Source organism: Podarcis tiliguerta, assembly GCF_965153285.1.
Source record: "Podarcis tiliguerta genome assembly, chromosome: 2".
NCBI classification, from domain to species: domain Eukaryota; kingdom Metazoa; phylum Chordata; class Lepidosauria; order Squamata; family Lacertidae; genus Podarcis; species Podarcis tiliguerta.
The window spans coordinates 20,138,108-20,164,357 of record NC_139535.1 but is presented as its reverse complement, the minus strand read 5'-3'; the positions used below and the strand labels follow the sequence as shown (position 1 = coordinate 20,164,357).

The 26,250-nt window shown below is 47.4% G+C and overlaps 1 protein-coding gene across 7 annotated transcripts; it reads right to left on the bottom strand.

The window, feature by feature from the left end:
• Nucleotides 1-1,724: 1,724 nt before the first annotated feature.
• CCDC71 (coiled-coil domain containing 71) lies at nt 1,725-24,905 on the bottom strand. 7 transcript variants are annotated; one of them, XR_014507609.1, is made up of 3 exons: nt 24,805-24,905; nt 7,078-9,588; nt 1,725-6,992 (listed from the first exon to the last, which is right to left on the bottom strand). XR_014507609.1 is itself a non-coding variant. In XM_083426360.1 (3 exons), exon 3 carries the CDS (start codon nt 9,525-9,527, stop codon nt 8,331-8,333), a length of 1,197 nt encoding a protein of 398 aa, XP_083282486.1. In that variant the 5' UTR covers nt 9,528-9,588; nt 11,991-14,866; nt 15,215-15,866; the 3' UTR covers nt 1,725-8,330. The 7 variants fall into 7 exon arrangements, 6 of the variants coding, with proteins under 6 accessions (XP_083282486.1, XP_083282481.1, XP_083282484.1 ...); XM_083426360.1 differs by lacking the exon at nt 24,805-24,905 and adding exons at nt 11,991-14,866; nt 15,215-15,866 and having other exon boundaries at nt 1,725-9,588; XM_083426355.1 differs by having other exon boundaries at nt 1,725-9,588.
• Nucleotides 24,906-26,250: the final 1,345 nt, after the last annotated feature.

Here is a 26,250-nt window from a genome sequence, read left to right as displayed (position 1 = left end):
GAAGAGGATGCCTCCAGCCTTAGTGGCCCGACGTAGACTGGCCAAAGGTGAATGTGAGAACAGCACCTTGCCCATCTTGGGAGGCAGCAGCGGCCACCGCCAGGCCAGCAGGGCAGAAAGGCTGCCCTTCGGTTCCAGGCACTCAGCTCCCAGGCAGGCCTTGCACACAGCAAGCACAAGAAAGGCCAGCGTGGCGCCACAACGCCCAGCCTCCCACTTGTCCGTCCATTCCCAAATGCAAAGGTTGGCAGACTAGCTAACTGGGCTCCCTCACCCACTTGCTTGCTTATTCCGAGGCCGCCTCAGCTCCTGGCAACCAGCACCCGCTGGCCAGCCCCAGAGGCACCATTTGCTTGGGGAGTTTGTAGTCAGGGTTGCTGCAACAAACAACCACACAAGCCCTTGGGAGGCAGAGATGTGAGAGGGCATCAGAGGAGGGAGGGAAGGGGGGTAGAAGTCACTTGTTGCCTGTGGTATCCCGACTATAATTCGAGGCACCCCAGGGTGCCACAGCACACTGGTTGAAAACCATTGCCTTAAGGGTATAGTCTACCAGGGAAAGCTCCATGCCAGCTGTGGGAATGACAGGTGCCAGTGGACAGGCCTGTCCTCTTTGTTCTTTCTACCACCTACATTTTTCTTTCTGACGTCTTTCCTTCTCTCTATCCCTTCCTCCTCCTCCTCCTCCTCCTCCTCTTCAAGCCGTCTGGTTGCCCATCCCTGTTCTACACTAGGTAAAGGGACCCCTGACCGTTAAGTCCAGTCGCGTACGACTCTGGGGTTGCGGCGCTCATCTCGTTTTACTAGCCAAGGGAGCTGGTGTTTGTCCACAGACAGCTTCCGGGTCATGTGGCCAGCATGACTAATCCGCTTCTGGCGAACCAGAGCAGCACACAGAAACGCTGTTTACCTTCCCGCTGGAGCAGTACCTATTTATCTACTTGCACTTTGACGTGCTTTCGAACTGCCAGGTTGGCAGGAGCTGAGACCGAGCAACGGGAGCTCACCCCGTCGCGGGGATTTGAACCGCTGACCTTCTGATCGGCAAGTCCTAGGCTCTGTGGTTTAGACCACAGCGCCACCCGCGTCTACACTACAGAACAGCAAAGCTTATCAATAAACCAGTGCTGAATTGTGTCCCTTTCAATAACACCCAATTAAATGTATCTGCATCTATCAATGTAGAATTGGGCATCACTCATCTGAGAAATCCTAAGCATTAAGGGTTTCAGCAAACCATGCCTTTACATCCATCCATTGTTGCAAGGAGGAGACAGGAAGGCTAATGTGCGGGGAACCTGTGGTCCTCCAGGACACCAGCTCCCATCAGCTCAGCCAGCATGCTCAATGGTCAGGGGTGGTGGGAGCTGTAGCCTAGCAACAGCTGAAGGGCCACAAGTCCCCTGCCCCTGGAGTAATGGACCATTTACAGTTGTGTTCCTGCTTCTTATGGTGGTTTCTTCCTCAAACAGGCACTAGAATTGAGGAGGAGCTGCTTCTCCCATGCAGACATGTGTACCAATTGTGGCTCAAGATATGTGAACTGGGGACCAATGAATTATCGGCAGGCTGCTCTACATTTGCCTCCGCTGCATGTGACTGATATTAGGAACACAACTGGGTAGTTTCTCTGCAACCCAAGACTCTCACCCCCATCTCGCCTCAGTTTTCAACATCTCCGAAGGACAAAAGGACTTTAAAAAGACAAGACAGACACAGTAAGCTGGGTTTTGAAGCACCATTTTTTATGTAGAATGGCAGAGCGGGGGTCATCTGCTACAATTCCAAAACCAAGGAAAGAAAACTTTCACTTCATTTAAAAAATAAAAGACAGGTCGGGGTTTTTTGTTCCCTTTCCCTCCTTGGTGAAAACATAATACTCAAAAAGTCGCCTCGCGTCACACGAGGCTGTTCCAAAAATATACAAACACTGAAACCGGGAACGGTGGGCTGGCTGCATATGTAACATCAAAACAGAGAACTTCAGAAAGCGTCCTGCACAAAGAAATTGAATGGGAGAGAAATCTGCTCTTGTGAGGCAGCCAGGTGGTGGTTCAAACCCATAATACCAAAGTGTTCTGTTTGCTTCTCCTCCCACATAGTGCCAGGGAGTCACAGGTGAGAAGTAACCAATGGCCAGAGAAAAATATATGTCTATATAATGTTATATCAAGGTTTACAGCACGTTGGGAAAATGGCGGGTGGCCACAAGTTCAGGGCTGGAGATGAGATCCACTTCCATGAAAGGACACCGGGTTTGTGCTTGGCAATGTAGAAAGCTTGAGAAGGACCACCACACACACAATACCTTGTGCTGGCCCCGCCGTAGTCTGGCTGGCAGAATCTAGCTACTCTGCAGGTGGTGTCTATCAGGAAAGATAGCATCCGAAACACAAAGGACCAAGGAGCGAGTTGTAGTGTGCTACATAAACGAAGGCCGCCTCTGTGGCTCCCATGTCCTTCGGGCGCAAAAAGGGTACAATTCAAAGTGCTTTGCATATGGAGACTGGCAGAGGCAGAGAGACAGCTGGGAGACACAGTGGTTTTTCAATGCCTTGTGTGTTAACAACTGTTTCCACAGACCCTCCCCGTTCCAGGCACTGGCATAGCAGCAATACCCTGTCCGAGCGATAGGAAGAAAAACAGGGGGAAGGGATATTTCCAGACCATCGCTCTCCACAGAGAGAGCTCCCCAAGGGCCTGCCCACGACATTTTAGCACTTCCGATCCCTGCTGGCACAGCCACAGCGAAGCCTTTCGCACGACTCGTGGGGATCGGTCTGGGTCCTGCAAACCATGCAGCAAAGGTGACTGGTCTTTGGCTTGCCTTCATCCACCACCTCCAATCTACTCTGGTAGGAAACACATACCAAGGAAAGCAGGAAGGAGGCAGGTTGGCCATGCCCAATCGCCTCCCAACTCCCAAAGATAAGGTTGCTCAATGAGAAGCATGGGGCTCATTCACAAAAACAGGGAAAGATTCTTAAAGCAACAGGAACCCCTTGGAATCCTCACACAAGACTGCAGGGAGGGAAGCTTCACACATCGAAAAGCTCCCTTCTTGCAAATGTCAGGGGTGGTTCTGGTCAACACGGCCCCAATCACACTCTGGGCGTAGCCAGGATGCATGTTTTTTGGGGGTAGGCCACCCCCCTGCCTGGCTCGCTCTAGCAGATCCAGAATGAAATGTCCCAACAAATGTCTTAAATCGCTTTCTTTGGACCCCACGCTCTGAAAAAACCTGTCAAAACCTTTCTACAATTTCTACTTTTAGTTAACTATTTTTATTTATTCACTTGGTGGGGGGGCAGCTGCCCCCCTGGCTGTGCCCATGACTCACACTGGAATGCATGTGCAGTTTGAGTGAGCGGCGCTACAGTCCCGCCGCCCCAAAGCAGAACTAGCCTGTCACAAGAGACTAAGAATAGGAGACTGAGCAGCTAAGGGCGTGTAATATCTTGTAAGTACTCCTAATCCCGCTTCCTTCTCCCAGGTGTCCGTACCCACTCAGCTGCAGCATTCATTCACATTTATCGCATCCAGAGCCTCCACATGCCCAGCAAGCCAAGAGAGCATGAAGCATGTTCTCAGCTTACAAATGCACTTGCTAACTCCCAACCACAGGGCGCACAGAATAGGTAATCCCTTATAAAATGCAAGCATCATGAAGAATGGCTCAATCCGAGACCATTTGGATGCATGCTTTCTGGTACTGGAGCTGTGGAATTGCGAGTAGCGTTGGACAGAACCTGGCCAGGGGTCTGTGCAGCCAAGGGCCTCATCTGCCCCTTCCAATTGCCTCCCCCCGCCAAAAGGCACTCAATACCGTGCAGAAGTGAATCCAGCGATCACCTCTAAGTGAACAAAAGCCTTTCAAGCCCAGAGGTCCAAGTATGCGAGGTCGACAACGCAAATGAGCCATCCTGGGAAATCTCAAGCTGATTCAGCTTAGGAAATTGCAGGGTGGAGGAACAGGACAGTGCAGACAGCTGCCCGGGACCCAAAGATGAAAGCTCTGAGTAGCCATTGCCAGATAGCTGCGTCGTAACCTCTCCTATGGGAGGCTGGAGATCAATACATACGTCAACATGTGACGTTGTCTCATACCTAGCACCCAAAGCATAATAGTCTTCTCCAGCAGTTACTCTCTAAGGTTTCTTTGCCTAAAATAAATCTTCCCCTGCCCCCAAAGATTCTTTTGAAGCTGGGATGCTGGCCCTGTGACCTAGCGGGCATGGATGCATGCAAAGAAGCAGCTCAGTGGTAGAGAACCTGCTTTCCATGCAGAAGTCCCTTGCTGCAACTCTTCAGCTAAAAAGGGAACAGGGCTTGGGGAGAGACCCTTGCCTGAGACCCTGAACAACCAGCACCAGTCCAAAGAGAGAATACTTGGTGGATAGACACATAGGATAGATCTAAGGAAATCAGATCTATTGTGGAGCTTTACCACTTGAGGGTGGCTACTCCAAAGACCCCTGGGAACTGAGTAGCAGAGGTTGCCTGCATGAGCTGAGTGCTGGCCCCATTTCCCCATGCCCAAAATTAAGGGATGGCGGAGGTCTACAAGCACTTTTGGCACCAGTCCTGTGTTTGAGCAGCCACCACAAGACACAGCCTCCCCTCTTAGCATTCTTTTAAGTAGTGAGATCGTTTTAGTTGAGAAAGCTTGCTACTGAAGCGGCAAGCAACTGGGGGTCATCACAGGTGCTCCCCCACTTCAGCTGATGGGCATTAAGAGGCGGGGGGAATTCTTCCCATGCAAGAGACCATTCATCTCCTTGTGCTAACTTATTGCAGTGAACTACATGGGCTTCTCAAGCATCAACCAGGGAGAGGAAATAATAGAGGCTAAGTAGATGTGACCATTGTAAAGGCACAACAAGCTATCTAGATTCCTGCTTAAGTTTTCTTTAGAGTTATATCTTCACCGAGCTAAGTGCCATGATGCTAGTGTCTTTGGGGAACAGAACGCTTCGCTGCAGCAGATTGAAAACCTGCTTCCTAGAAGACCTTCTTGACCTCATCCCTGGGGTTCCCCCGAGCCTGAATGGAAGAGCTTTCGTCTTGCGCTATTCGAAAAACTGCTTATGCGTTACACTACCCTTCCAGGCTAATTTTAACATTGCAAAACCAAAAGGAGAGGTTGAGCCACAACAAATAAACTCAAAATTGATGGCTTATCCATATAAAGCAAACTGCCTGATGAATTTCCATTTAAAAAATCCTTTTCCTTTTCAGGTGAGAAATAACTCTCTGATAGTAAGAGCTGCTTGACAGCGGAACAAAGAACCTTGGAAGGTGGCAGATTATCCTGCATTGGAGATTTTTAAACAGGGGTCGGGTGGCCATCTGTCAGGGATTCTTTAGTTGTGATTCCTGCGTTGAACAGGACCAGACTAGATGATCCTGGGGATCCTTACAACTCCATGATTCTATACCAGGCTGAGACCTTATCTGGTGTTGTTGTTGGGGTTTTTTTGTGGGTTTATGTTTTGTTTTGTTTTTGCTTTCTGTTTCTTTTTACAGCTCTCAGCCCAGGACATTTACAGAGGGACTTGTACACACAATGTACACATCCAGCCAATCTCGCATTTGGTATTTAGGGCAAAGAGTGCTAATCTCCCTTTACTGCCTGCAAACGGGTTATGGAGCCTCATTTAATTGCTATCTCTGTTCCTCTTATCGATCCAAGATATTTGTTCAGCCAGATGTTGTGGAAACTTCAACTCCCACCAGCCCCTAGCAGCACGGCCAATGGTCAAGAATGTTGGGAGTTGCAGTTCAACAACATCTGGGGTGTGTGTGTGTGTGTCAGAGTTTCCCCCTCCATGCTGTAACAACTGTTCCTTCCTTAAGAACACAATCCAGGTACGCAGAGTTTTGTGAGTTGGCTAAGAATTCTCTTGGCAAGCCGTAACTCCTCCAACGAAAACGACAAACCCTCAAGGGCACCGGAGCAGGTGGAAGTCACACAGCTGAAGCCAGACTATGCTCCTACGCAGTTGTGAGTACAACAGGAGCACAAATCAAGAACCAAGGCTTTACCAAAAGCTGTTCTGGGAGGAAAACAGTCTCCTCTAGAAGCAGATTTGTTTGCGTACTGACGCACCCAACTGCCACCCAATCTCGACTTTGCCAGGCACTTGGTGTGAGTGTGCGCACGCAGACGAATGGCATCGTCAAGAAACTTGCCCCTAGCACATTCCCTATTGGAAGAGCAGAACAGAAAGGATTACCTAAAAATTCATTGAGAAGAACGCTCTTAAAGCATCTACAGCAGCTTGGTGGAAGGGAGGGGGAGGTCTCCCCGTTTTCCTTTTGCCCTACCAGCGAGATAAATACCTAACTCAGAAGTGATCGCAGAAAGGAAGGCTATTATCCTTTGGAGAGAATATTTTCTCAAAGCAGCTTAACTGGGGCAGGCCCAAGGGCTGGAGCTGTAGTCGGAAGAGGCTAGATTTTCTCCTTGCCTCAACTGAGAGGAGACGCTCAAATCTAGAGACCCCCGCCCCCAATGGAAAGATGCCAAGCAGCAACTTAGATGAGCTGCTGTGCTAAACGCAAAGATTGTCCCAGCAAAGGCGTGAGAAGGCAGATTTCCAGAATGATGGTGCTGGCAGCTCTGCAAAGTCAAGAGCACCTGCCAATGGCTCGTGGAGAAGTTTCCTCACCTTCTACCATAGTGCTTCAACAGGTTTTAAACAAGCTTAGGTTTGCAAACGTGGCACAAAGTTGAAGTATGCTCTTCTTGAAATACTGGAGGTGCTGGCAAGGATAAGAACCTTTAAAGCGGTGCTTCTCAACCTTGAGTCCCCGGATGTTTTTGGCCTACAACTCCCATGATCCCTAGCTCACAGGACCAGTGGTCAGGGATGATGGGAGTTGTAGGCCCAAAACATCTGGGGACCCAAGGTTGAGAAAGGCTGCTTTAAAGGCTCGCAGGCCAGAAGCCTCTGCTGCGGTTGGACTAGATGACTAGGTCCCTTCCGACTCTGCAATGCTAGGATTCTAGGATTCTTTTTGCAACAAGAATCACGCCCAGTCACTTCTACATCAGGCCCAAAAACCTCTCGTCACCTTACTGCAGCAGGATACCCCTGGGTACATTCAGATGCCCAATGGCTGTAGGTCAGACATACTAAAATGTCTGGTGGCAGAAATGTTCCAACAATTGCACTAGAAAATATTTATCATAAGCAGCCACAGGTTCTTTTAAAAAACAACAACAACTAAAGAGAGGGGAGGGTCAATTCCACTATGGTTCGCTAAGTTGCCCTTTGGAGAATAAAACACAGGACACAGGAAAGTGGCTGGCAAGCAAAGCCCCCCATGAACTCTAGATCTTCAGAAGGGGCTTCCACAGAGAGGCGCCCTTCCTGCCCACTATGGCACTAACTTGGCACTAAATTATGAGGCACCCTTTTCTGCTTGCTTGGGGTGTGCCAGGGGCCTTGGTCTGTCCTCCCTTGCTACTTTTTCCTATGCAAAGTCTCCATATTTGGGGGCGACTCTCCTCCCCCAAAATCCCCTTTCCTCTGCCACTGCCTCATGGTCTGCTGGGATTAAAAAACCTGGTCAAGCGAAGGGACGAGGGCACCGGAGAAAGCAAACGTTTTCTCCTTCCCTTTCTAAAAACTCTCCCGGCTGATGTGCAACCTTTATCCCCCAGTCAGCTCTATAAGGTGGTGGCGTGGGCAGCAAGCAGGAGCCAGCAGGTGGCAAAGGGCAGCCAGCCACTCAGATTTACAGCCACGGGAGGCAACCCTGCAGACAGGCAAAGGCCTTCCATTAAACAATCTAGCAACATATTGGAGAGAAAAGCTTTTGAAACCAACTTGGGGGGGCAATGAGGAAGGGATCACATTCTGACAGCCCTTGGGCAATGCATGTATGTGAGTCCGTAGATATTTATATTTAATAATAAGTATATAAAATATGATCAAATCAAAACCAAGTAGGTTTACAGGTTTGTTTGCTTTTTTTAAAAAAAGAAAAGTAAAATATCACAGTACACCAATCATCCCCAGTCCTGCCACATCCCAGATGTGAGCTCTGCCATGTTGAAAAAAGCATGGTAGAAAAGTGTTCTAGAGGAAGGCTAATGCTCTGCGCCTTATATCTATCAGGATGAAGCCTCGGAGGCCTCTTAAAAAGTTTTTTTTTAATAACATATAATCCAACAGTTGCCCAACTCTGCAGAACTCTCCCCAGCTGCTAGTGACAGGCCTGAGGCCTGCAAACGTGGATATCAACTCCTCCCGCAAGAGGCCTGCAGTCTGCTCGGTGGCGCCTGCATTCGTGGCCCTGCGGCTCCAACTTCTCCGAGCCCCTCAAGGGACGCTGCGGGAGTGAGGCAACGGCTGGATTCTGATGACAGGGGACAGATTCACCCGGAGGATCTTCTGTGCTCTCCTCCGCAACTCGTCGTCGGAAGAGCTGTTCACCTTGATCGCCCGGAACTTCAGCAGGTTCAACGTTGCGGACGCCAGATCCGGTTTGCCGGGAGGCGAGACGGGAGTCGTTTTCTTCCTGTGCGGCAACTCCTTCCCCTCCTCCGCTCTTTTCCTCTTCTGCTCGGCCGTCTCCTGGCGGCTGCCGCCACCTCTCCGTTCCGTTTTGGCCGCGGGCGGCTCCTTCGTCCTGGACGTCCCAGTACTGGAGCTCTGGGAGGCGCTTCCGGAAAGCCGGCCGTTCAGAACCCCGGAAGCTTTGCAAGCGTTGCTCTCCTGCAGAACGCCACCTTTGGGTCCTTTCACGAGGCTCACCGCCAGAGCGCCAGAGTCCGGTCCTTTTTTCGCCGCGTGCCTATACCCTTTGGGGTCCAACTGACCGGGTGGCATTTTAGTAGCTTTGATGGCCGGAGGCTGCCTGGACGCCCCAGCTGCCTTGAGGAGCTTAAGGTCCGAGGGCGAAATCCCAAGGCGCCCTTGTTCACATTTGGACTCCAGGCAGGAGGCTGTGGCTTTCAGAGGGACCAAGGCTTCCAGCACAACAGACAGTCTCATGGCCGGGTAGACGCCAGGGTACATGTGAGCAGGGAAGCCCACAGCGGATGCATTCGATGTGCCTGAGCGTGTCCGTTTCAAAGAGTTCAACAGGAGGTTGGTGGAATTACTGCTCTTCGGCAATGGCTTTTCAGAGTCTTCGGGAGAACTTACGGTAAGGCCTGCCAAGGGGCCAGGCACCTTGGCCACGAGCGCGGTGCTTCGGGCCGGAGCCTTTGCGGATTCCGAAATAGGGGCAGCTGCTTTCGAAGTGTCCGGAATGCTGTCTTTTGCCTGACCGGGCATACGGGCAGTACACGACATGTACCCATAAACGTCTTTGCTTCTGAGGATGGTGGGCTGGTAGCCTTCCTCCCTGAGGCCTTGGAGAAAAGCTACCAGCTGGGTCTCCGTGTCAGACAGGTCCCTGGACATGGGGTTGAAGACTCGCAGAGCTTCTTCCAAGGCCTTCTGTCCTGCGGAGGAGATCCTTGACCACGAATGGACTGCTTTTTCTTCCGCATTGTCCGCCTCAACATTCATGGCATTAGGCTGGCAGTAACTTCTTAGGGGTCCAAACCACGTGGAAGCCAATGCAGGTCACCTCAAATGAAAAGGGGGAAAAGGCAGTTAACTTACAACCCGAGAAACAGACAAATACAGGGTTTTGTTTTTTCTTGTGTGGAGGCTCTCAAGGCCCCAAGATACCTCTGCAGTGAGTTAGCCTTACCTTTCAAGAGCAAAAGGCCTAAAATCACAAGAGGTCAACTCTGCCAGAACGCCATTGACCAAATAAGCACATTTCAGCAAAGCTGCAGAGGACACAGAACTGCCTGAATTTAAGAAAAACATAAACCTGAACCAGAACTGTACACCATTTAGCAAGTTGCCTCTCCCCCCTTCCCCAAAGCATTGGAGGAGCCACAGATGTGATTTTAAGGAGCTAGTCTAAATTTCAGAATGCTACCACAGCTGCCCAAAACTACCCCCAAAAAGGTGAGCTCGGAGCAGAGGACTTCCTGTCCCGTCCCTGGACTCACATTCTTTTACGTTAACACTTTTTCATGATTCAGCAGGCCATAAACCTAAAGAGATGCTCGCACAGCATCTTTAATAGATCATTGCAAACGTTTCCCCTGCCCTAAGTCTCAAAACATGTCACAAAGCAGTGCCTGCATCTTCCATTTTGGTCTATAGGTGTCCCAAAACCAATGTCTAAGTAATTTCTTATGTTCAAACAAATTAACCCTGCCTTAGCATCACCTTAAGCAAAGACTATTTCAAGGAAGGCGCTTGATAAGATTCTATTGACCCACCCACCCACCCACCCCAATCAAAATTAAGGCTTTGTTCTTCCTTTTGATTCTACGGAGGTACAGGGGGACATTCTGACTCCCATTGCTGATAGCAGAGGAAAAAGAGAGAAAAAGGTTACTAGGGCAATAGGTTGCCAGGAGGGTAAGCCAGATCAAGGCGCAAGCTGACTTAGGTAAAAAGGTGCTGGTGTGAGGGTGACTCAAACGAAACCCACACTTTTTCATTAATACACACAACACCTTCATCATCTGGCCCGTATTTTGTTCGTAAGTAACTTATTTTTTGAGCATGTGCTCTTTCGATCACTTATTTTCTGTCGTTTCCTTATTATTTATTTCAGGGGTCTCCAAGCTTTTTTTGCCTCGGGCCAGTGTCTCCAGCGACAATTGTGCAGTGGGCTGGAGGGTGGGGGAGTGCGTGCCCGTATCCACGAGCTATTTCTGGCGCACTTTCAGGTCGGAGGAGCACCGGAAATAGCTTGTGTGCACGGGCCTCCTCTGACCCGGATGTGCACCGGAAATAGCGTTTGTGCACTATAATTGTGCATTATTTCCAGTGTTCCTCCGACCCGGAAGTGGGTCCCTGCGCCGCGCCACACCAGTAAGAGCAGGCGGCGGCAGGTGGTGGTCACCAGGGCCGAATAAACAAGTCCCTTGGGCCTTATCCGGCCCCCGGGCCGTAGGTTGATGATGTTAGGATATTTCCGTTCCACCTTAAAAGGGAGCGGGATGTTTGTGTCACAGCCTGCGTATTTTCCTGTTTCACAGGATGTTTATGTTGTGTCTTTGCTTTCGTTTCTCTCTCTCTGCTGGAGACTCTGAAGCAGGCAGTCATGTTTTGCTTTGTTCTGACCAACGCAGAAATAAACTTGTAAATAATGCTCTTCTGACTGCATCTTTCGCTGTGCTTTATCTGCTGATAGAGCGTGCACGGCTCTGGAATGTGGCAAGCTATTTCTGGAGCTCGTGTCGCTAATTGCTGATACTGCGTGTCTACGGGAGATCAATGGAAGTCTGGAGACGACGTGGAGTCAAGATGGACTATGTCTCCCTGGCAGTATCTCAACAGATGACCCCTGATTTATTTCAAAAAAATTATACATCCCTAGTTTGTAAACAAACAAAAACCCCTCAATGCGGTTTTACAAAAAGATAAAAACAGTAAAATCCAGAAAATCACGCTTCCTCTGTGCAGGCCGCACCATCCTGCGATTATGTTCCAATCAGATAAAGAAATAGGCTTGCGCGCCAAGAGTAGCTCTGCCAATCTAACGATGAGTCAAATTTCTCATCACAATGCCTGCAGGAAATGCTTGGGGAGATACTCACGCTTAGGAACAGCTGGGATGCCGCTCAAAACACTTATCTATTTGATTGCATCCTTAATAAGTATACTGAAGTTTAGGGCCCAGCAGCAACCAGGCCGTATTACATATCATGTCCTAGTCATGGTGCAAATACAGGAAAATAATTTCATCGATGACGCCTCCCCCCAAATCCAAACAGTCTTAAGAAGAGGCTAGCCAGCCAACGGAGTTCAGGAACATGGAACCTGGAACAAAGGTTTAAGTTTCAAGGATGTGGAAACACCTGTTGCACACCTGAAAAACATGGACACTCCAGCATGACAAGTCTGAAAAGTGAATACAGCACTATGAGCATGGATGAGGCCTCCCCCCATAATACATACTGATGGTTAAGGACTCTGGGCCCAATCCTAACCAAACCAGGACCACTTCCTTCCTTCGGTTCTTAAGTGATGCATTTGACTCTAATCAATTGACTGGTTTGGTCCTATATAGATAGCAACCAACTTCCGAATACCTGTTCCAATGCTACCCTGCACTAGTTCAGACACACAACCTACAAAGCCCATTTAAGATCATACACTAGAGATGTGAAGGCCTTGTGGGAAAGAGAAAAATTCAGGGTGGGAAAGAGGACGGGTTTTCTTCAAGCCTTTCGTTTTGTTTTTCTGAAAAATGTCCAACTATGAGAGGTAGAGAAACTTGTTTCAATCCAGGCAAACTTACAATGATTTGTAAGTCCATTATAAATATGGTGACAAATGTGAAGCAGAAACTGATATGGAAATGAATGCTTTATGTCTGCTTGACATATTCAATATTCATGTTCAAGATTAGTCCTCCTCAAGAGTAGACGATCCACTGAAGTTGATGAACATTGCTAACTTAGGTTCATCAATTTCAATGGGGCTACTCTACGTTGAATGTATAATCTTTTTTTCTTTTTTTTTAAACTATACTGATGTTTTCTCCTGTTTGGCTGGGTTTGTTGCCTGTTCTTCATACACTGGCAAAATGACAGAGTTGCTGGATTCCTTAAGTATGAAGTGAATTGTACCATTAACAACCATTTGTACATGTTTGTGGCTTCTTCTTTTTTAAAAATGGCTGCCACGTGGCTACGCCTTGTGAAAATCCAGCCTTAGTGACTAAATTGCATCTTATCTGATGTGCAGAAAATCCAAAGAGAGGTTTTGCTTAACTGAGCTTTCATTCAGCAGTTAGGATTGGATTTCCACAAAGCACAGCCACGGAACAACGAGAAAAGCCCTCGGATCCGAGGCAATTAATTGGTGCATAATATGCTCAAGATATGAGTCAAACAGAAGTGGGAACGAACCCTTACTCTTTTAACTGTGACTTGGACCAGGATAAAACAGATTCAAATATGCTGGTTTCATCCCCCAGTACCTGGCTGGTTACTTGCTGTCTATATAACCTTCTGGCAACATTGCTGCTTGGGAGTCCTTGCAGTTTCAAGGGCATCTGAACCACAAAGATAAACACTGCACACTTTCAGCAATGTGAGCTGCCACAAAAACTGGAGCGATCACTTGAAAAATGGGAAATTCAAAGGTTGTGAAGATGGGAGTGCGAGGCAACCCTGACTGCGCCTTTGAAAGAAACTCCACTCCAAGCCCAGAGGCCAAACCTGAGAAGACATCTGTATAATGGATATCTGCTTGCCCGCTGCAGTGAAGGAGCACTGCTATCAACCTCTGAATCTAGGAAGCTAGCTTATACTTACATTTGGAGGAGTACAGTATATTATTTTTGCTGTTTTTCGTATTTTGCTGTTAGATCCGATTATGAATTGTAAGGTGATTGTTTAATTTGATCGGATATTTCTTAATGGGATGCTTTCGTTAACTTACTGCTCAAATTTTCTTATATTTTGTAACTTGGGAATTATGTAATTTTCATCCCGCGAGCCTCCTTGACAATATTGATCGTGGAAAGGCAGCATGCAAATAGATGATACTAGACCAAACCGCTGGTCCTTCTGATTGTTGTTGTTAGTTTCTATTGATTTAATGGTTTACTTATTGTCTGTATAAGATATTCTGGTTTTGAATGTTTTATGTTTTATTATGTTTTTCTATATGCTGTAAGCCGCCCAGAGTGGCTGGGAAACCCAGCCAGATGGGCGGGATATAAATAGTAAAAATTAGTAGTAGTAGTACAGTGGTACCTCAGGTTAAGAACTTAATTCGTTCCGGAGGTCCGTTCTTAACCTGAAACTGTTCTTAACCTGAGGTACCACTTTAGCTAATGGGGCCTCCTGCTGCCGCCGCGCGATTTCTGTTCTCATCCTGAAGCAAAGTTCTTAACCCAAGGTACTATTTCTGGGTGAGCGGAGTCTGCAACCTGAAGCGTCTGTAACCCAGGGTACCACTGTAGTAGTAGTCGTAGTAGTAGTAGTAGTAGTATCACCTATACTGACTGGCAGTAGCTGGTTTCAGAAAGGCCATTAACAGCCTTGCCTGGAGATGCAGGGGACTGAATCAGGGGCCTTCTGAATTCAAAAACACACGCTCTACTGCTAAGCTATGGCCCCTCAGTTTAGACAGTGGCAGAAGCTAGCAAGGCAAAATCCATCTGCTGTAGTAATGCTCCTCTACCCCGCAGACCCTTTTTAAGGCTGTGTAGGCACCGTACATTTACAGCACACGACTGTCCCCATCCTGAGACTTGTCGTTTCCCCCTTGCATCGCTACAGCTCCCAGCACCCTTGAATGATTAGTTCCCAGGATTATTTGGGGGAAGTCAGGTGTTTCAAACGTATGGTGCTTACACAGCCTAAGTCAGGGGTCGGCAACCTAAGGCCCACGGGCCACAAGTGGCCCACGGGGGTCATTTAACCAGCCCCCAAGCCGAGCTGCCCGCTAGGCAAGTCCCCAGGAGCTGCGCTAAACTGCCGCACCGCAGGGACTCACTTTCGCTGCACTGGAAATCGCGTCTGCGCAGATGCTGGAAATCGCAGGTGCACGGGCACAATCCGGCCCACGGAGGGATCTGCGCTGGAATGAACCGGCCCAGGCGAGGTAAACCTTGCTGACCCCTGGCCTAAGTCCCTGCAGAAGCCCTATTCACACACCCCCAGCCCTAGACTAGCTAATATCTTTAGCTGTCCTCACATACACAAATCTCTCTCAAGTGACAAGCCATGTATCCCTCCAAGGCAAGGATGCCATGGCCAATATTTCACTACCTATAATGCTATTTTTAAAAAGCGCTATCTAATCTCCTGCAAAGACCACTGACCACTTGCAGTCTTGAGAGTCCCATGGACTGCAAGAAGATCAAACGCATCCATTCTTAAGGAAATCAGCCCTGAGTGCTCACTGGAAGGACAGATCGTGAAGCTGAGGCTCCAATACTTTGGCCACCTCATGAGAAGAGAAGACTCCCTGGAAAAGACCCTGATGTTGGGAAAGATGGAGGGCACAAGAAGGGGATGACAGAGGACGAGATGGTTGGACGGTGTTCTCGAAGCTACAAACATGAATCTGACCAAACTGCGGGTGGCGGTGGAGGACAGAAGTGCCTGGCGTGCTCTGGTCCATGGGGTCACGAAGAGTCGGACACGACTGAACGACTAAACAACAACAACAACAAGTCTCGCAGCTACGGAACTTCCCGCCTCTAAATATCTGTCCATGCCTGAGTTTAAGCATCTTCTGCAATGCCTGGGAGAATTCAGCTGGCGTGAGGTAGCATTTTTTTTTAAAAAAAAGCTCACTCTTATAATTTATAGTGCCCCATTCTTTCAAAGGAGCAGTCCAGGCTGGCTCAGAATACAAGGAAGGCAGCAGGGGACATAAGCCATTTAGAACTGGCATAGAAAGAACCATAAGAGAATCTCATTTGTAAGAATCAGAAGAGAATCGTATTCTACTTCTAAACAGAAATATTTCCACACGCCTTCTGAAAGATTATAGAGGCTCTGGAGGGAGTTTGACAGCTGCAAGGCCACCACCGAGAAAGCCCTGTATGATCACTGTAGGTAGCTCAGTCGGTACAGCAGGAGACTCTTGATCTCAGGGTCATAGGTTTGAGCCCCATGTTGGGCAAAAGATTCCCGCACTGCAGTCGGTTGGACTAGATATCCTCATGGTCCTTCCAGCTCTCTGATTCTCCCTTCAAGGAGCTCAGGTAAGTATCAATGGGGAGCTCACTTCATGTGACAGATTAGTCTGAGAGATGGTGGCTGCATTCAAAAAAGCACTCTATCCTGTTTTCCGCGTGCTTCCTTGCCTGATTAGTTTCTATCTTTCACACAACGTAAAAGCCATTTGTGGAATCCAGCGGAAGTTAAGCACTCAATTCTGTGTTGCTTCCGGGGGGGGGGGGGGCATTTGCAACACAATTAACTTGGAAATCACAGTTTGCACTACAGTATAACTCCAAGTGACAAAATCTGAGGCAGTATCCTGGCATACAGTTATTTTCTGCCGTATAAAGTTTCGTGTGACATGGCAGCACAACGCTCCAAAAGCCATAGTTCCATAACACGACAGGTACTACGGTGTGAAAGTAACGTTAGAGATCAGGACAGAAGTATTAGAGCATTATAACCAGGAAAACTATTGCAATAAGCCCCATGTTTGAATGCAGGCTATGTCTTAGAAAAATAGAATCATAGAATCATAGAGTTGGAAGAGACCGCAAGGGCCATCGAGTCCAACCCCCTGCCAAGCAGGAAACACCAGGAGAGCACTCCTGACATATGGTTGTCAAGCCTCTGCTTAAAGACCTCCAAAGAAGGAGACTCCACCACACTCCTTGGCAGCAAATCCCACTGTCGAACAGCTCTTACGGTCAGGAAGTTCTTCCTAATGTTTAGGTGGAATCTTCTTTTCTTGTTGAACATGGCTATCATATCACCCCTTAACCTCCTCTTCTCCAGGCTAAACATGCCCAGCTCCCTTAGCCGTTCCTCATAAGGCATCGTTTCCAGGCCTTTGACCATTAGTTTCACATTCTACTGAAGCTACAGCATCCCTGATGGGGGACCATCCAGCCTCTGCTTAAAACCTCTAATAAAGGAGAACACACCATTTCCCAATGAAGTCTGCTTCCTTGCCAAACAGTCTGTACCATCATCTAGCTTTTACTATCTACCAGTATGTGATGGCCCTGATGTGAAGGTGGCTATACCATACTGCCTCTTCTCCATGTTAGCTATACCCAACTCCTTCGCAACCTTTTCTTCTAGGGCTTTGGTCTCCAGACCCCGTGTTAGAAACTCAGGTATATAAGCCAATCGCCAAATGGAACCTTAAACCTAGGTTACGGTTGCCGCAACAGAATGTCTAGGCGCCATTTTTCTTTCAATGAGATCTATTATTATTCATTTCTATGCTGCTTTGTATTTTAAAGAGTGTTAGGGAAATTCCTAGGGTTCCTTCCTTGGAGTAGACAGCCAAAAGCTTCTAAGGAAAGAGGAGTCAGGTACACAAGGTAGGCTCAACAGAGATTTATTCATCATTGAGACAGGGCCAAATGGTCAGCCACAATGCTATTGCCGCAAGCATGGTCTGGCCTCGGTGTATGACCTTCAGCTTTTCTTATATACTCCTCTTCTATCAGGTAAATACATATGCAATCCTCATGCCTGTATCATTTATGCAATGCTATTGGCTAAAGCAATGCGTGAACAGATTGTGGACACTCTGCCTGGCCGTCCAATTGGACACACCATATTTGGAGTTGTCTTCTCCTCAGAAATTCCTACTACCTTATTAAGGTGTCGTCCTCAATCATTCCTTTTCAGCAGGTTTTGGCTTGCACATTCTGTTACCTATCCCTCCCAAACTTGTCCTCGGCAATTCTCCTTGTTTGTGTGAACTCCTTGTCATTGTATTCCAATAAATTTTCCTCCTCTTATCTGGCCATCTATTAATCTCCTATTAAAGAACATAATTGCTAAGGGCAAGGTTCTTGCTGTTTACGGACACTGCTTTCGACAAGCAGTTCTGACTCTAAGCATAGACGACAATTTTGATTTTAACTACTTCTATATATGTATTCATAACACTATACATCATATATATATGATATACCATATATCATAACATATATTCAAACTGTTTGTGCTGACCTTAAATGGCCTCAGCCCAGTATACTTGAAGGAGTGTCTCCATGCCCATCGTTCAGCCCAGACACTGAGGTCCAGCTCCGAGGGCCTTCTAGCAGTTCCCTCCTTGTGAGAAGTTACAGGGAACCAGGTAGAGGGGCCTTCTAGGTGGTGGCGCCCGCCCTGTGGAACGGCCTCCCACCAGATGTCAAGGAAAAGTATCTGACTTTTAGAAGACTTCAGAAGGCAGCCCTGTTTAGGGAAGTTTTTAATGTTTGAAGCTTTATTCTGTTTTTAATGTTCTGTTGAAAGTCGCCCAGAGTGGCTAGGGAAACCCAGCCAGATGGGCGGAGTAGAAATAATAAATTATTATTGTTATTTAATGTTTGATGTTTTACCGTTTTTAATATTCTGTTGGGAGCTGCCCAGAGTGGCTGGGGAGGCCCAGCCAGATGGGCGGGGTATAAGTAGTAGTAGTAATAATAATAATAATAATAAAAACACATATGTCTAACAAGACAAAATCTCAAAGCAGTTTGCAACACACTAAGCAGGCACGTCCAGCTCCCAAGAGACTGCGATCTACTCCCAGTATAAAAGAACTGGCAGTGATGTACCCATTGTCATTGGAGGGAGGAGAAGTGTGCATGGGGTAGGTGGATTGCCCAGACTTGTTGAGCTTTTTTTGGGGGGGGGGATTCCACAGAGTTTTTGAGCTTTCTTTAAATTTAACTTTTTGTACACTTTATTTAAGCCCGCAATAGATAAGGATCCAGCAATCTACCAGGATCAGCCAGGGATTTACTGATAGATCACGATCTACTGGTTAGACATGCCTGCACTAAAGGATAATAAAAAAAAAAAATCCAGAATAAAACAAATTCAAGCTTCAAGGAAAATACTCCAGACCCTTCTCTAAGGGACATTTTGCTTTTCCTATATTAATGCACACAGCATTGATCAGCTGATTGGCAGTGCCGGCCAAACTTCCCTTTGGCTGAGCCAAGTCTTTATCTGCCCCATACCTGACTTCATATGCTACGTCAGATGCAGGGCAGGTGAGCATGACTTGGCCAAAATTAGATTCAGGTGCCAGAGGCTGCCCATCTTTGCATGATGCCAAACTGCAGCCGTTTTCGAACTTCCTAGCCTCAGGGAACTTTTCCTATGGAGAGCTGGCCGCAAATGAATTCCTGCATGTCTGGCACGGAATCTCTGGGTGTTACAAAGGAGTCTGGAAAGCGTTCAGCTTCTGGGTACATGCTTACTTCAGACATGACGCTTGCCAGACTAGTTGGGCCTCACCGTTGCTCCACATTAATTGAGTGTTCACCCCAGAGTACACCCAACACTAGCCTGCGGCTAAACTTTTTATGTGGATGGGTTGGTCCAAAAATCAGGCTTTTGTTAGTCAATACAGGTCCCCTGAATAATATTTTGAGAACCAATATTATACTGGATCTTCCAGGCTGGCTAGAATCCAGGTGTCAGCTGGAACATGGCATTTTATAAGAGGGCATATGGACTGCCGGATTTAACCAGACCATGGTTTTTAAACAGGTACAGTGGTGCCTCGCAAGACGAAAAGAATCCGTTCTGTGAGTCTCTTCGTCTTGCGGTTTTTTCGTCTTGCGAAGCAAGACGATTAGCGGATTAGCGCTATTAGCGGTTTAGCGGCTATTAAAGGCTTAAGGGATTAGCGGATTAGCTGCTAAAAGGCTATTAGCAGCTTAGTGCCTTAGAAAAAGGGGGTAGGGAGCGGGGGGAAAAACCCAGGAATCGCAAGACATTTTCGTCTTGCGATGCAAGCCCATAGCAAATTCGTCCTGCGAAGCACCTCCAAAACAGAAAACCCTTTCGTCTAGCGGGTTTTCCGTCTTGCGAGGCATTCGTCTTGCGGGGCACCACTGTATGTTGAAAATCTAGCTCACACTCCTATCTGTAAAACAGCAACCACTTAACATTTACAGTGCTACCTCCGGTTACATACGCTTTAGGTTACAGACTCTGCTAACCCAGAAATAGTACCTCGGGTTAAGAACTTTGCTTCAGGATGAGAACAGAAATCGTGCTCCGGCAGTGCGGCAGCAGCAGGAGGCCCCATTAGCTAAAGTGGTGCTTCAGGTTAAGAACAGTTTCAGGTTAAGAACGGACCTTCGGAACCAATTAAGTATGTAACCAGAGGTACCACTGTATATGTAACTAGCACACAATGTCAGTGTTAGAAACTCAGCTAGGCACCAAATGGCTCCTTAAACCATTGTTGTAGTTGCCAAAATGGAATGCTCAGTTGCCATTTTTGGCTCTAATGATGGACTGACTGCGATTGATTATCAGTTAACCATCTGGCTGGTTCAAATGACAACCTTGAGCTAATTTCAGAAATAGACTGGAAAGAGAAGCTGTTGAGTTGCAACTTATTACCAAACTTAAAACCATGGAGAGACCTGGTCTGAATAGAGACATTGGATTCTTATCTCATTATACATGATAAAGCTATTTTTAGGCATCTCACCCCTTGCTTTTTTCCTGTAGAAGAAGAAGAAGAGTTTGGATTTGATATCCCACTTTATCACTACCCTAAGGAGTCTCCGAGTGGCTCACAATCTTCTTTCCCTTCCTCCCCCACAACAAACACTCTGTGAGGTGAGTGGGGCTGAGAGACTTCAAAGAAGTGTGACTAGCCCAAGGTCACCCAGCAGCTGCATGTGGAGGAGCGGGGAATCGAACCCGGTTCCCCAGATTACGAGACTACCGCTCTTAACCACTACACCACACTGGCTCTCACTGTTAGACCAATTGCGGTCATTAACAGTCATCAACAGGTTTACCACACCTATCAGCCAATCACCCCTTCCCACCACCCTTCTGAGTAATACCCCTCCCCACCCTCTCACTATATATAAGGTGACTTCTGTTCCAGTGTATCTGAAGAAGTGTGCGTGCACACAAAAGCTCATACCAATAACAAACTTAGCTGGTCTCTAAGGTGCTACTGGAAGGAATTTTTTTAAACCTCGAGCTAGATTAGTGAGAACTTAAAGAAGAAAAGTCACTTGATCCAGGGACAGTCTACATATATTGGCCTATTCCTACCCCTTTTTCTTTTCCCCATATGAACTGACCCAGACCCTGCGCTCATCACGTGAGACCTTTCTTTGTGTGTCTAGAGGGTGGCAACATGAGAACAGGCCTTTTCTGTGGTGGCTCCCCATTTGTAGAATGCTCTCCCCGGGGCGGCTCGCCTGGCGCCTTCATTAGATATCTTTAGGTGCCAGGCAAACAGTTTCCTCTATAACCAAGCCTTTGGTCTTTAACTGTAAGTGGCCTTTTAGAAGTGGGTGGGATGTTTTTAATGTATTTCTCTTTCCTCTTGGTTTTAGTCTACCTCTGTGGGGTGTATTGTCTATTTGTTTGGTTGTAATTCGCTTTCGGTCCGGCAAGCTAAAGTGAATCAACAATTGAATAAACAAACAAATAAGAAGAGCGCTGCTGGATCAGGCCAGCAACCCTTCTAGCAATCCCATTCTCACACTGGCCAACCCAATGTCTATGGAAAGCCTGCAAGCAGGACCTCAGCACAACATCACTCTCCCCAGTAACTGGTATTTGGAGGCATACTGCCTCCAACAGTGGAGGTACAACAGGGAACTATATTTCAGCAATGCTTTGCCAAGGTCCCCCATATTCATTTTTGCAAGCTGGTAAAATACGGTCTAGATGGTACTGTGTTAGGTGGATCTGTGGCTAGTTGATTGACTGTAGAGTTGCCATACGTCCGGGAAAACCTGGACATGTCCTCTTTTGGAGGGCCAACATGCCCATCTGGGTGGATTTTTACATTTTAAAGGACATGTCCAGGTTTGGTTTTTTGTTTTTGTTTTTAAATTGGGGAGTTGGGGTTTGGGGGGGCGCTGTGCCCTGGAAGCAGAAGTGCTGCAGCAGAGCAAGGCCATTGCAGCAAAGATCAGGTAGGAGCAGGGGTCCTGCTTCTGCTCGGGCCTCCTTTTTGCTGTTCAAGATATGGCAATCCTAATGAACTATCCCAAAAGACCACTAATAAATATCTCACCACCCTGAAAAGAAGTGACATGGTGGAATGATGCATGGTTCTGTCCCAGGCTCGGTAACATTTACCATCTTTATAAATAATTTGGATGAAGGAGATGCTCATCAAATTTGCAGGTGACAACAAACTGGGCTGGACAGCTAATATCTTAGAAGGTGGAAACCAAATCTAAGATGATCTTGACAGAATGGAGAACTGGGACAAAGATAGCAAAATTTATTTCAACGGCACTGAATATAAAAGCTTGGCAGTCAGGCAGGAAGATGCCCACAAAGAGGGAACCTGCAGCCCTCTAGGTGTTGCTAGACTCCCATCATCCCAGGCTTGGCCATGCTGGAAGGGAGTTGTGAGTCCCAACATCTGGAGGGCTCCCCCTAATATACACTCAATTTGTAGGGAAGACACCTGGCTTGACATGTGAAAAGGACGTAGAGGTTTAATGAGACCAAAAGCTAAACATGAATCAGCAGTGCAACGTGTGACAAACAATACCAATGAAATTCTAAGTTGCACTGAAGTCTATGAGGAAAGGCTGAAGGCGTTTGTCATGATTGCCTGGAGAAGAGATGATTAAGAGGTGCTACAATTGCTATCCTCAAATATTTAAGGGGCTGCTGTGCAGATGATGGACCAAATTTATTTTCTGTTGTTCCATAAGGCAGGATCCAATCCAAATGGTTTAAATTGCAAGAGTAACAATTTCCTGATGACATGAAATGTTAGACTCCCTTAGAAAGTTGATTCTCCCTTGTTAGAACCAAGCAGAGGCTGGATGGCCAGCTATCATGGATACTGTAGATTCCCTGCAACCACAGGGGATTGGACTAAATGACATTTCAGGTGCTCTTGCAACTCTATGATACAATCCTGCCACATGTTCTAGATCACTAGTCACTACAAAGGAAAGAGTGGATGACATGGGGCTACTGTTTTAGAAGCAAACACATTAGGCACTATGTCTAGTTTCAGCCAATGTCATACACAAAATCCATGCATTTCCCCCCTAAACACAGTACTAGTTAAATAACAGCAGAGCCAGACTGATCCAGTGGAGAGTGGTTGGCCTGGACATCAATTTGCGCCACAAATCTTCAATGAATTGACAAGGCGACTTTGGACAAGTCGCTACTGGCCTCAGGTCTTCTATTTATATAATGGAAATTGCTTCATATGGTTGCTTCAAAAATAACGTGTGGGGCATGAAGCCCTTTATACAAAAGGGGTACAGAAATCAATAGTCTCATTCCCAAAGTAATCGCATTCAGACTCATAGGCTGAGAAACCAATTAAACCACAGAACCCAACCCAAAATGAACCACAAGACATCACTCCCTCTGGAGCACCCAATGCATTTTTCAAAGTTAAAATGCTGCAACTTATCGCCCAAAGGAATGCTAGAAGCAAGCAAAGCCAGCAGCAACTGGAGTCTTAAGGCTACGATCCTAATCACACTTCTAAGGAGCATTATTAGTAAGCAGAGGAGGATTTACTTTAAAGTGAACCTGCACAGGATTGCAATGTTAAGAAAAATGAGCAGGTGTCAATGGCCACAAACCAGAAATGGAAACTTGCAACATGCAAAGGTTTCAGATCCTCGTATAAATGGACTAGAAACCATGGATCAGAAATCTTAAGAAAATTAAGGGCTGGCCTTAAAAGAAGGAACAGCCCAGAATTTACGTTAAGATGACAAGTTGGGAACAGGTGACCAGGCAGAGAAAAGTCTGTTTGGTTGGGCCATTCCTGGCTTTAATGAGTAACCATTACTCATTAATGGCCTTTTAACTTATTATAGTAACCTGTAATAAATGTAATGCTTACTTCTGGTATTATTTTTCCAGCTTTTGTTTTAGAACACAAACTAGGGACTACAACTACACCGAGTTATTAATTTTGTCAGCCTCTTCAAGAACTTTGAAGGCTAAAAATTGTTTTTCGATATACAAAATAAGTATCCACAAAGAAACATATCCTCTTAGCTCCCTTCGACTTTGCCAGATATCCTCCTTAGCTGGGAAGAGGACACGCAAATAACCCTAAACAAATGTTTCCAATCATCTTGAGTCGGGGATCTTAAACATCTCACGGTAGTGATCAAGAGCTGCAAAAAAGTTTGCAACTGTTGGTTTGTGAGTGCACACAGAGCGTTCTTTTTCTGTAGCTGTTACAGGACTAGTTTTCCCTCATTTACAAAGCCACAAACGCCACCTGCAGAAGAGCGCAACAAAGTCTCCAGGAACTGGGACATAAACCTGCGCTCCTAACTGATCCCAAACGAGCTCCAATAGCATCCGGCTACCTGTTGAGATGCTTATCATGAATGTACATATTTGGTGCAAATTGTGTGGAGAAACGACTGATATACCAGGATGACCGAGGCCACTCCAAGGGAAGCCAGCAAAGGGTAGCAGGCATTTAAAGAGCTGGCTCCCTGCGCTCCTGCAGCAAATATTCCCCACCCCACCCCACCTTTGCAACAAACGGAACCTCGGGCAACAACGCAGGTTTGAAACGCGGCGCGGGGAGTAAAGATGGGAGTAAAGTAAAGCTGGATTTACAGCCTCTCCTAAGGTTAGAACGGGTCCCCTAAGCCCGGCCCTACTCGGTGGCAGCAGAGTTTGGGAGGGGCTCGGTGGGATCCATCCCTGCAGCTGTCGCAGGGGCAGGATCGGGGCCGGCAGGCACTGGAGCCACAACATCGGGGGTCTCCCAGCGAGATCTTGGGAGGGGGGGGGGAGAGAAGCAGCCCTGGAATAAAAAGCGGGCGGGGCTCGGTGGGGTGGGATAAGGCCCTGGGGGGTGCAAGGGACAGGCTGCTGCAGCGAAGGATACCAGCAAAGCCAGTGGCGGAGGGCCGGTCCTGCGACTCCCCCTCGGGGGAAGGAGGGAGCAAAGGGCGGGGCATCCCATGGCTGGACGGAGAAGGGCGACGCGGGGGGGAGGGTCGGGGGAGAGAGCGGGCTGGGAACCGGGCAGGGAGCCACCCGAGCCCCGAGTTCGAATCCCGACTGCAGCGCCGCTGCCCGGCGGCGCCGGCCCCGCAACCTACCGGCCGCCGCGGGACCCAGCAAAAGCCGCTGCGCCGTTCCAGCCCCTGCAACATGGCCGCCCGCGGAGCGCCGGAAATACGAGGCCACTTCCGCTTCCGGCCCCCGCCGAGGACGGCCCCGCCCACCCTCCAGATTTATCACCTGGGCAACGCCCCCCCTCCGCCGCTGGCGGCCACGCCCACGGTCGAGTCTTTTTTCCCGGCCACGCCCACGCGGCGCGTCCGTGGCTCCGCCCACTCTCCCAGGCCACGCCCACCCAAAGACCCCCGCCTACCCTGCTGAAGCCGCGTCCACAGATAATCACTCCTTCCCCCTCCATCCATCTGTTACTGGCTAACCATTTGGCTTCCATCTCATTGAGGCACCACAGTGGCCTCTTCCTTCCAGTTAATTTCAAAATGTTCATAGTCCTCTCCACCTTCCCCCTCCTATGTCCAAGCACTTTTGAGGCCCCCTTCTCCAAATCCACAATATTCCTAGCATGCTTCTTCCATGAACTCCAATAAATTATTTCTCTCAGCAGCACTCCATCTGCTTTCTTTGCCCTCCTCTCAGATTCCACATGTCCTCCAAATAATAATAATAATAATAATAATAATAATAATAATAATAATAAATAATTTTTACCTCACCCATCTGGCCAACCAAGGCCAACAGGTTTTCCCACAATAACACTCCCCAAAATTCCTCTAAAGATTCGTTTCCTGAAAGCTCAAGTTTTGTGGTGATTGCTTTGAAATGTAAGGCAGGCTCCTGATTTTGACTTCTCAATCAGTCCACCACCAACCACCTGTCATGTTCAAACGAGATGTCCTGTTTAGTGTGCTATCACAGCACTTTGGTAACCAAAAATCAAAGTCCCTGAACTGAGTTAAGACTTTTAACAGACAGTGTTTCCACATGGGGATCTTATATCACAAAGCAGGTTGTTCAGATCTGATCTTTCCATGTAAGTGCTTGGCCAATCAGTTTCCACGCATTTTTGTTTTTTTCAGATGGCTATTTATTGCTTTTTAGTCACGCGCCAACCATACCAATGGGCAAAGCTTGACGGAGTGTATACGAGTTGTGTTTTTCACTTTCGCCAATCACTCCTTCCCTGTCTCTGCTACCATTTTCCATTCTGGGAATATGTACAGGTTTTCTGTATCTCTGTGTACACAAACCTTTATTTTTCTAAAAAAAAAAAATTTAAAAAATGCAGCAAATGTTACCAGCCTTATCTAGCCAGTTGCTCTTTCACAAGAGGCAAAATGGAAGTTTGTGCTTTTTTGTGGGGAAGCAATATCCATTCCAATATGTGTGGTTTTTGGTTGGTTTTTTTAATGTGATACTGAAGTCTTATGCAAGAGTGCAAATGTGATAAAGTGTATTTAAAACACACATTTTTATTTATTTTAAAAAAATCAATTTTAGGCACTGGTGCAATTGTGGTTGCCCAGGTA